This window comes from Teleopsis dalmanni, chromosome 1 (genome assembly GCF_002237135.1).
Source record: "Teleopsis dalmanni isolate 2A chromosome 1, ASM223713v2, whole genome shotgun sequence".
Classification (NCBI taxonomy): domain Eukaryota; kingdom Metazoa; phylum Arthropoda; class Insecta; order Diptera; family Diopsidae; genus Teleopsis; species Teleopsis dalmanni.
Window position 1 is genome coordinate 170,976,161 of NC_051846.1, and position 12,526 is coordinate 170,988,686.

Consider the following 12,526-nt stretch of genomic DNA (forward strand, 5'->3'; position numbering starts at 1 on the left):
AGCTATTCGAAGTAAACATAATAAGACATTTATTTCAATAGTGTTATATCGCATGATATATCCAGTTCCCAACACCAATTCTGCATATCAAACCAATACTGTGATATTGTATGATTTTAGTGAACAGTTCACATAGACATTTCCTGAATATTATATGGACATACAACTTTCCTCTTAATAAACTGATTTGGTCAGAAAAATTTATGGTATGGTACCACTATCTTCTTAAAACAGTATATCTTCCAATTTGAAATCATCTTCGTTAGGTTAAAGTGGTTGCCTTATACATCAAAGCTTAACTAAACAAATAATGGACTGTGGTTATATCTTAGAGCAGCCGTTATTCACACGCCAAACCATGTAGTCCACCACAAGCGGTATAAAGACTAAAATATTCGACAGACAATGTCAAAGAAAACAACTACGAGTACCACATTGTAATAAAAGTGAACCAACCGAAACAAGTTTAGAAATTTGGTTATGTTTCTAAGTTTGAGTGATAACTGCTTCGTCAGATGAATGAGAAAAGAGAGCTCCAAATATATTAAAACTTTGACTTATCAAATACGATCAGATAGAGAAGAATAGACTGTTCACTCCTTCATTGCAGTGCCGCAACCGCGACTCATTATGAAGTAACACAAGTTTTAAGGCTTGTGGCTTCCTAATCTGTTACTGACCTGTCAGTATTGATATCGTATACTTAGTAGTGAATACGTTTCGCTTTAGTTGAAGCAGCTAAATAGTATGCTTCTTTTCTAAGTTGTAATAGGTCTTCGAGTTTAAGAAGCATTTTCATCTACCGAGATTTTTTTAAGTTATTGCTAGATATATTTGTTTGATGGTCATTGCAAGTAGAATACTATTGCTTGGAAAGTAAATTTTAGAGAGTAGCGTGTTTATTTGAGACCAGTGGATGTAACCACAATTTAAGATGAAATGAGCTCCTTCGTTAATAATAATTTCCTGTGAAATAGTTGATCGGTTTTAAGCTTCTTTAAAACCCAATTGGCTAATGTTCTAAATGGAATGTTATGAAATTTTAATGTTATAAAAAGATTTGTTTTAAGCTTTTAAGTAAATAAAAATAAAATAAAAATCTTTATAAAGAATATTCCATGTGGTCCTACTTCTTGGGAATTTTTAATCGATATTTTTCGATTTGGGTGACAATATCCACATTTTTAGTAGTTTAGTGTAAAGTTTTGATGGGTTGATTTTTTTAACATGGTAAACATTATCTTTTGATATGATTTTATTTTTATTTTAGGTGTATATTTTAACCTTCAAGAGCCACGTAGCTTTGAAAAAAGATAAAATTCTTTTCCAGTTTTTTTAGTTAAAGTGTTTTGAACAGAACATGTTCCGGTAGCGATAAAAACTGTTTCGAAGTTTCAAATAAGTTAAAATATATGTTGTTTTATGTTTTTTTTTAATATATTATTTTAGCATTCTTTTTTTAGAAATGAAATGTGTCATATTAATTATTTATTAAAATTGAGTTTTTTAATTGTGGTTTCAATCTCTCAAATGATTTAATTCACCTAACTAGAATAGTTATAATTATGATTTATTTACCACCATGACATTTCAAACTCTCTACAAAATTTAATTTAATTTTTTTTTTATTAAAAACGAAAAATATAGACTTTTTTACTTTAATGTTTCGTTTAAACCCATCACTACTTATTATATTATTTTTTTAATACCACATTGAAAGCCAGCTCGTTTTCGCAAGTTCTAGAAAGTCTTTTATAGGATGTTGGATGTGAAACCTTTAATTGAAAGTTTGATATGGTTTGGACTCAGTTTAATGCCTAAGCTTATCTTATATGAAGTATAGTATGTTACTATATTCTATCCGTTGGTTTTGGTTACTATACAGCTCATATAAAAATATGAAAACTTCCAATAAAGGCGGCTTTTTTAATACAATTTTTAGAAGGGTTCGAACAATAATGAAGAAAAACAACAAAAATTTTTGATTCATTTATTGAAATATGGCTGACTATATAACGTTGTTTCGAGTATTGCCGAGTACTCATCATCAGTGATCTTAGGAAATATTAGAATTTTTATTAAATTAGTTTAAAGTTTTATTAAATAAAAATTTGAATATTTCCTAAAAACACTGATGATAAGTACGAGTACTTAGCAAAACTCGAAGCAGCGTTGTAACCAGCCAAATTTTAATAAATTAATTATAAATTTTTGTTGTTGTTTCTTCATTACTGTTCGAACGCTTCTAGTTACTTTTCGGCATAAGACGAGTAACTTTCGACAAAAAAAAATCAATGTTAATAAAAAGTTTTTTTTTTTTTTTAATTAAAAAACAGGTATCATCAACCAAAGAATCGCAACATTGATTATAAAATTAAGAAGGACTTCTGGTAGATTTTATTTATTTATCTTAATATTGATTAAGTCCTTTATGTTATTAACAACAAAAATTTTATTTCAGAATTATCAACCAAAGCAAATTAATTTAATTATAAACAGATATTAAAAACGAAACAAAGAATTTAGATAAAAAGAAAAAATTGAAAAAAAAAATTAAACAAAAATTAAAAAAATAAAAATAAAATGAGAAATAATAAAGAAAAAAAATTGTATTGGAAAAATACAAATAAAATTAAAATAAAAAATTAAATTATAGAAATATAAAAAAAGAAAAAATAAATAAATAAAGAAAAAAAGAATGGTTTAATAGTTTGTAAATAATTATCGGATTGCAAGTACCAGGCTAAGAATTTTAATAATAATTTTAATTTTTGAAATTCTTTTCTCTTGTTTATTGTTAAGATACAATAACTTTTAACATTAAACTTACATGTACTTGTAAAATAATTATTTAGAAATTTTTACTCGTGGGTATATTATATATTACTATGTAAATAAATTGTATAAATAAAATGCACATATATTCGGAGAGAATGCAATTATAACTATAAAATGAAATTACATTTTTGCCTTGTGAGTCAAATCCAATTTGGTTAAAACGTATATTTTCCACACTGTTTTTGTACCTATTTGTCATGGTTTTCCAGTTTTAGTTCTAAGCCTGAAATTCAGCAAATTGCTTTAATGCCTCGCTGTGGTTATCGCACACGTTCAACTTAACCACGTTTAAACCTAATTAGCGTCGTTATAGTGCTACCGTCCATTTTATCTTCTGCCGCCTATAGTCTATTTTGGAGATACAAAATTCAATAAACAATTTTGAATTCATTCTGAACTGAAGATAGATACACTTTTGTGTGTATTTTACATATACTGAATTTGCTTCTCAAAAATTTAATTATAAATAAAATTTTCTTAAATTTGTTTAAAGTATCATAAAAAAAGTTCACATACAATATATTTGTTTATTTTGATTATTCAAATTTAAATTAATTTTTTTTCGCCTTATTTGATGCTTCAGTTGATTTTTATTGCAGTTTAATACAATATTTTTACACAATTTTAAATGGAGAATTATTGTGAAAACGTGATCTCTCATAGAATATTTCAAATTACTTAAAATTTTAAAACAACTGAAAAATTGAAACGATTTGTTTGTTTTTTATAGCTTAATTTTTTTTTTGGATATAAATTTTTTATACTTTATTTTTTTTTTAATTTTTTAAGTTTTTTTTTATTTTTTTTTAAATTTTCATTGTGATATACAAATTTGTTCCAGTTAAAGTTTGTTGAACAAACTTTGGACTTTGATAAAAAGTCTGTGAGTTGTTGCACAAATGTTTAAGTTAAAATTAATTTTAATTAAATTTTGAAAACGTGATATATATACGATAAATTGAAATACAACTTAATAAAAATCAAAATTTTCTGCTTTGCGAATTTTTTTATATGGAAAAAATAAATATTTATAACTTAATCAAGAACATGAGGTAGTAAAATTTTTAAACCAATTATTATTTATTTGCACCCTTCTGTAGTAGTATGGATCGTTTATTATGAATACGGTATTTATTCGCTTCTAAGTCAAGTTTTAAGACTTTCATTCAGTATCTTCTTCAGACATTTTGTAAATATTACAAAAAATTTACTACACTGTATAAAAAATTATGAATAATTGATATGTATGACTCGATCTTTATTTAAAAGCGTGCGCTACGTTTAAAAGTTTTGTAATTTTTACAAGTGTTAGTAAAAGTCTCCAAAACCATCAAAATCTATAATGTTATATTCAAAAACTAATACTTAACATTTTTATAACAGTTCCTTCTTTGTAAACTTTTTTTACCCCACAAGTATTACAACTATTGTGAAAGTCAAAAACTAGGGAGCTTTGGTATACTAATCTACGTTTTGGACTATTAATTCAGTTTCATTAAATTGAACTTATAGCTTCACAACTGCAATTCACTTATTTAGGCTTAACACTTTCTGAAATTAGAAAATCCTTATTAAAATTTAAAAAAAAATTTATTAGGTTAGGTTATTATGGTATGGTAGTCAGTTAAATTAAACAACGCGCTGAGACCTTACAGATCCATTTTATCAACACTACTTAAACGGTATCTTAAGTGCTTCTTAATTGTTCATGTTCATGTTGAATCTTTTTTGACTTAGTGCATCTGGGCATTTTTACCCTTTGATAGCTGGGGGGTTTCTGCGGAGTTCCACCCTTCTCACTGACTAATTTATGAATTCCTCAAAAGCTTCGTGATTATGCTTGAAACCATTTAGAAATACTCAATAAACTGCTGACTACTTTACGAAGCTCTAGCTGATTATAACTAGAGCTAGACAGCTGTGTAATAAGCTTTTCACTGCTTTTTTTCATTCTAAGCAATAATTTTCTACTAAATTGTAAGTACGAACTTCCAACCTACATATGTGTCAGCTAAATTAATAGAAATTAATCACTAGAACCTTAAAAAGTCATCAAAAAAGGGTCTTCGTTTGTTTGAACAAGCCCAATTAAACTCTTGAGCGATAAATATTCGGGTATTACTTATATCTATTCTTCGGGGAAGATTAATACTATGTTCGGTTTATTCATCCGCCTTACAGTTTCCCACAATGTCCTTATGCCCCGAAACACATATTAGGCGTATACTAAATATAATGCTAATATATAATAAAATATTTCAGTTGATTGATATATTCTTTATTTTTACTTTCTGGTTCTATATAGTCTCTTATTACACACATGGACTTGGGCTATATAAAAAATCTTGAAAATATGTAGAAAATCTAAAAAAAATATTTTGAGTACTATAAAAAACTCAATAAGGAAATAAAAGTATCGTATATCTATAGGCATCGAAACGAAAAGTTTCGGTTATTATCGATATTTTATATGATCGACTACTTATCAAAATCATTAAGTTTATTCGTGATTTGAGAAACGAATCCAATGTGTTGCCTAGTGTAATTATTCCAGAGAACGAGATGTTTTTCATTTTCTACCGCAACATGTATTTTATTATTGTTCTAATAAATTATTAATACGTGTATCTTATATAGATTTTGTTAAAATGAAAGATTTGTTTATGACTATTGTAATCTTTCTTCTACACAGTTTATACAAATTTTTAATATATAATGTAAATACATTTTATATTAAATTGCATTCCATGTACAAAATGTAAAAATTCACTTGTTTCGGATGGTATTGTCTTGTATTTTAGTAAAATAGCCTGAAATATTATTTTAAGAATAATAAAAATTTTTAAAATATTATTCTTCCGCCTCAACGCATAATTTTGTATATTCCTGATTTCTAATATAACACAGTAAAATGCTATAACGTAAAAACGAACAAGTTCCAAATTAAAATCTTGGGATATAAATTGTATCTAATATCTATGTGATGTATTATATTAAGAAGCTAACTTTTAGTAAACTAGCGGTGACTATATAAAGATTAGATTGTGTATAATATAAATGTTTGTATATTTAGAGTTAACTATGCTCATTTCATAAAGTATTTTCTGCACTTAGATTTTTTGCTAAATTGCAAATATGTACTTAATTCATTTTCTACATATTTAAATTATTTTTTTTTTTGTTTTTTACATTATTTTATTTAATAATATACAAATTATTTATATACATGTCTATATTAAATTTATTTTTTTTAGTGCGAAGCTGTCGTACTGGAAAGTCAGTTCAAATGTCAGAGGCTGAAGTGCGTGGTTTATGCTTAAAATCACGTGAAATATTCTTGCAACAACCCATACTTCTAGAACTTGAAGCACCACTGATTATATGTGGTGACATCCACGGTCAATATACAGATTTGTTGCGTTTGTTTGAATATGGAGGCTTTCCTCCAGCAGCTAATTATCTCTTTCTTGGCGATTACGTCGATAGAGGCAAGCAATCACTAGAGACAATTTGTTTATTGTTGGCATACAAAATTAAATATCCAGAAAATTTCTTTTTGCTTCGAGGTAATCATGAGTGCGCCAGTATTAACAGAATTTATGGTAAGTTTTGTATACCATCTCTTAAAATAATATTTAATTACATTCTCTTTTTGTTTTGAACGCAGGCTTTTATGACGAGTGCAAGAGACGTTACAATGTTAAATTGTGGAAAACATTTACAGACTGTTTTAATTGCTTACCGGTTGCCGCTATTATTGATGAAAAAATATTCTGTTGTCATGGTGGTTTGAGTCCAGATCTGCAAAATATGGAGCAAATAAGACGTTTAATGCGTCCTACTGATGTGCCTGACACTGGTTTGTTATGTGACTTACTCTGGAGTGATCCTGATAAAGATGTACAAGGTTGGGGTGAAAATGATCGCGGTGTCAGTTTTACATTCGGCGTTGATGTTGTTTCTAAATTCCTACATCGACATGAAATGGATCTTATATGTCGGGCACATCAGGTTTGTAATAATATTCAGAAATAAATTAATAATAATATTAATAATAATATTAATAATAATATTAATAATAATATTAATAATAATATTAATAATAATATTAATAATAATATTAATAATAATATTATTCTTATTATTAATAATATTATAGAAATAATATTCAGAAATTATATTATATATATAGCTGAAGGCAGTATATTGTATATACTGCGTTCCATGTTTCAATCAAGACCGTCATATCAAATGTTGTTAGCGATAATATTATGATTATTATTTTTATTTTTTTTTATATTTTTTTTTATTTTTTTTTATTTTTTTTTGATTTCCATATTTTTTTATATATCATATTTTTTTATATATCATATTTTTTTATATATCATATTTTTTTAATGAAAACAACTAATAATAATATATATAGGTTGTTTTAGGTTTACTCATACATCGTGCACTTAGTAAAGGGATCTATTATATTAACATTTATTTATATGCATATTAAGTATAATAGCATAAATAACTAATCTTACAGTTAGTAAGTTCATTTTCTGTAAATTCTAGAAATGTACAGTTTTAAAAAATATTATTTTACTTTTGTACTAAAACTAACGAACATTTTGAGCTGGAAATTAGAGGGACTTTAGAATATCTTTCATTCTTATATTCTATGTTGTCATTAACAGCAATTCTGGAACCAGGATGGTTCTTTAAACACTTCTTCGATTTGTCCAAAGCGTCCATATGCTAATTTGTAAAAAGCTTCAGTATGCTGTATATGATGTCTGCTACAAATATACTTATAGGTATTATTTCAAGAGGTATTGCTTGAAATCAATAAGTCTTGATAAGGTTTACCACTAGCAACACTAACCTAATGCAATGAGCATTTGTTTTAGTTTAAAAATATTTTTTGTTTAAAAAATTAATTTAGTGTAATTTGATTAATTTATTTGATTAATTTTTTATTTTATTTAATTAAAGGTTGTTGAAGATGGTTATGAGTTCTTTGCAAGACGCCAATTGGTAACGTTATTTTCGGCGCCAAATTACTGTGGTGAATTTGATAATGCTGGCGGTATGATGACAGTCGATGATACATTGATGTGCTCATTCCAGGTACACAATAAATTGTTACTAATATAAATATTTTATTTAAAATTTTTTTTTCTAATTTAGATTTTAAAACCATCCGAAAAGAAAGCGAAATATTTATACAGTGGTATGAATTCTTCAAGACCTACTACACCACAGCGTAATGCTCCTTTAATAGCTTCGAATAAAAAGAAATAATATATCCATCCACTTCCGTTTCCTTGAAATTATTTATTCTATAAATTTATATAAAATAAATAACAAAAATATAAATAACGTAAAGAATTAAAAAAAAATCTAAAATATATAAAAAGTGAATTTATAACAAAATCTTTAAAAGTAAAAAAAAAAAGTTGAAAATAATTCGTAATGTTATCACAGAAAATGAATCATTTAAGTAAGATATTTCTTCAACTATGGGACATAATATTTATATCATTTTAAGAATACAATTATAAAATTAGAAAAATAGAAAAACAAAGTAAATATGTCATTTTGATTTTATAATTCTATAATTTATGAAATAGGTTCTTAATATAGTCTAAATTGTTAATAAATAAACGTATATTAAGTGTACATTTATGTGTATTTTTTAATATGCATGCATGTGTTATCTTAATAAAAATCTAACTAGAGTTGAAATTATTATTAAAAAGTTATTCAAAAATAAACAAACATTTTAAATATTTTTAATTAACATTAAAATGATATAAATTAAGTAACATATTGGAAATAGTTTAAGATAAATAATTTTTGCAACATAAAAAAGAAAATTACACTTAAAGTATGTATAATATTTATTTTCTAAATGATTAAGTATTTTATTTAGCTTAAAAAAAGTTTTCAAACTATTTTAAACGGTCTAAGCATTTAGAATATTTTACTTTCTGTCTTAAAAATGATTTAAGAATTCATTTAAAATTCGCTTAAGAAGCCGATATGTTGACTATATGTATTATAAGCTCTTTAATTAATTGCTTTTAAATTTCATTTAATAATTGGCATTTACTATCATTAATCTATGTCTTCAAATAAGTGCACATGCTGTTTAATGACAGGCTAATTTGTATATGTCTTTAAAAGTTTATAAAATTTATTTGTGTATGTATTTATTATACCTCAAAGGCAATGTAATCTAATATTTTATTTAATGTCAAAGGCTTGCATTAACATTTTAATAAATACGGTTGAGCTCTTCTATAACGAAAAGAAAATCTTCCCTATTAATATTTAGTTTCAAGTGTATAGCTTTTCGTTTCACTTTAATCTAATATAATTATAATTTCTGTATCATGAGTTTTTTTATATAAAGAAGTAATTTTCTGATCCCGTGTATATTCGCTTTAAGAAAGCTCGACTATATTTACTGTATTTACTTCATTTAAAATTTTAATATTTAGTAAACTAACTATACTATATATAAATATTATTTGAGCTATTTGAAACTTCAAATATTTTTATGTTTATGTCTGTTCGAGGAAATGCTTTGAGTATAGCGTGTTGCTTGAAAATATTCGAACACCATATTATATTCAAAGAGTTGCTATTATATGTATTTGTATAAAACAAAAGAAAAATAATATTAAATATAAAGTACATTTCGAAAATTTCGAAAACAATCAGTACTTGCATTCGAACATAAAAATGTAGCTAAAGTTCAGCCTATTTAAGCGCCCAGTGAGCAACTCGGAACATCTTAAAAGATCGTGAATATTTTCGAAAAATTTCAATAATCGATCCAACTGTTCGAATTCGACTATTCTCGAACTGTGCGAGTGTCGTAATGTTCAAACAGTTTAAAGTGGTCGTTGACAGCTATTTTACAACTTTAAATTTTAATCTATTTATATGTTAATTTAAAATTACATTAAATAATTATCTTTTCAAACGTATTTGTTGTGTCTAATAAATTTTATTAAAAACACATTAGTGATATAATTAAAAAATATTTAATAATTGATTTGTAATCTTTAGCTGGGACATTAAATAAATAATTTCGTATTACAACATTAATATTTTAAGATTCACTAATATCTTTTATAGGCACTATTATTGGCATTTATAATTGGAAGCGTAAAACAATAAATTTTTCGAAACTAATCTTCCAGTTTTTTAATATATATAATATATAAATATATTGTTTAAGAAGATATGAATTAATAATACACATATATTTTCATTAAAGTTAAGTTCAAGTTAAACAGTCTTGTGCACTATAAATTAGTTTTTAAAATCCAAGTACAAAACGTGCGGTCGACTTTTTATAAATAATATAATAAAATTAAAAAAAAAAGTATTTATATATGTGTACACAATATATACATATAAAAAAGGAAATTTTTTTCAATATTTTAGGTGCTTTAGCATATCTAATAACTTTTTGTTGTCAAAATTGAGTAGATTTATAAAGTTAATACTAAAGAACTATAAAAATTATCGTTAGTTTAAACTAAATTATAAAGACTAAATTATTAAAAAGTAATTTTACTTAAAACACCAATTTTCGCATAAGTTTATTAAAATTTATAACATATTTTATTAAAAAATGAAAATCATCAATCATAAATGGTGTAAAATAATATTTTCAAATAATTTTTTTAAACTTATTAGATGTAGTGCCTTTTTTGCCTCCCTTTAATGAAATCAATTTTCTGGAAGAAAATAAAAAACATTTAAAAAATAAATACGAATATAAACAAAAAGCAACCTACAAAAATATTTAACAAATATTTATATCAATAATTGTAGCATAATATAAAGAATTAATATATATATATATAAATATAAATATAAATAAATACATATAGTAAAATTTACGTAAAACTACTATATATATATATATATAAATAAATAAATAAATAAATAAATAAATAAATAATTGTTTACGTCAGTAACGATAACAGCAACAAGTCAATTAATTTAAGTCATATTCAACGAGAAGAACGCAAAGTTAAACTATACATAAGTTAATCTAATGAATATCATGAAGTACTTGACATAATTAATGATAATTAATCTATTTCGATTTTTTTTTAAGTTTGCATTTCTCGGCCTTACTAATATCTTCAAAAATGTACGTTCATTTGGAGTCGAAAATATGATAACAAAAGTCTAAGGAAAAAATGTACTTTGCAAAAATACAAAAGCCTTGACTTTAAAGCAATTTCTTTGTAGTTGAACTAAAATGTATAGTTAAATTTCCTTTGAGTCGATTAAGTCGACTTTAAATGTCCTGTCTGATTTTGTTAAGTTTTCTGTATTAAAATATATGTCTAGTGTTGCTCGTATATCTTTATAAAAAACTAAACAAATCACTTTATTACCTATTGAAAATATGTTAATATATATTACAATATATATGTAAAGTAAATACCTACTATTTAATTAAAAACAAAAAACAAACTATATTTATGAAAAACCAAGAAGAGAATAAAATTGTATTTCTGAAACTTAAAAAAAAATAAAGTTTTATTCGAAAGAAAAATTAATTTCACAAATAGTTGATAATAGTGCTGTTGTGGTGCACATTATCAATACATACTTATCTATGAGTAAGACCTTGTATTGAGGCGATATCTTGTAGGGGACTGTAGTCGTCGTCATATAGGCATGTATTATCATTGATGATCTTAAAGTTTTTTAGAAGAAGAGAATAAAATTGTATTTCTGAAATTAAAAAAAAATATAATTTTATTCGAAAGAAAAATTAATTTCACAAATAGTTGATAATGGTGCACATTATCAAGTCATACTTATCTATGAATAAGACCTTGTATTGAGGCGATATCTTGTAGGGGACTGTAGTCGTTGTCATATAGGCATGTATTATCATTGATGATCTTAAAGTTTTTTAGATAAAGGATGTGAAAAGCAGTGATCAGTCAGAACTTGTGTCATTTTAAAAAAGAGCCAGAGTTTCCGAAAAGTACTGTTGAATTTTAACTTGGTTCTTGAAAAGTGAGTGCTACCATATTTGCATCACGATACATCTGCTTCCATGGCAATGCTGTTTGTAGGCGAATTTGTATTCACTATTACTATGTTATATAAATTCTAAAAAAAAAGAACTTGTGATTTCTTTAGTATATCGATATGGTAGTCCATTTGTCTTTGATTTCAATATGTGCATTGGTTAGAAGAACATTATATAGAATGGTTTTTACGAAGATGAAAGAGTTTTTGAAGGATAAAGTTGAAGCTGTAGGTGAACTTTCATTTTCAACAGTGCTGAGATATGATTGACTAGCAGTGAAGAGCTGTAATTAAGTCGCTGTTAAATTGGTTTGCGTCCATGTCAGTGCTATGTCTATGGCATATACTTTAGCTTAAAACAACGTGTATTTTTATAACATCTGTTCCTTTCCCTCACCATAGAGATAATGAATAATGAAAGTAGTTCTGTAGTCTTACATTTTTTGTTAGGTTTCGTCTGTATATATTAAATAGCATTGAGCTTGAAATTATCAGCTATCTGATCTTGGGATTCTATCTGATGATACTTAAATATCGGTGGAAATAAATATACTAATAACTACTTTTCAGTTGTGTCTATAAAAATTTTCATTTTAGTCAATACCCTTAGGAAGTTATTCAC

General features: G+C 25.4%; 1 protein-coding gene across 2 annotated transcripts in view; it reads left to right on the forward strand.

Annotated features, from left to right (window-relative positions):
- The window catches only part of LOC119670121 (serine/threonine-protein phosphatase beta isoform), a 58,317-nt gene extending 50,098 nt beyond the window's left edge, over positions 1 to 8,219 (forward strand). For both annotated transcript variants that reach the window (XM_038080251.1, XM_038080250.1), the window contains 4 exons: positions 6,093 to 6,440; positions 6,506 to 6,849; positions 7,822 to 7,956; positions 8,017 to 8,219. In XM_038080251.1, the coding sequence (XP_037936179.1) occupies positions 6,093 to 6,440; positions 6,506 to 6,849; positions 7,822 to 7,956; positions 8,017 to 8,130 (941 nt within the window). In that variant the 3' untranslated portion in view covers positions 8,131 to 8,219. The remainder of the gene's footprint in view (positions 1 to 6,092; positions 6,441 to 6,505; positions 6,850 to 7,821; positions 7,957 to 8,016) is intronic.
- Positions 8,220 to 12,526: the final 4,307 nt, after the last annotated feature.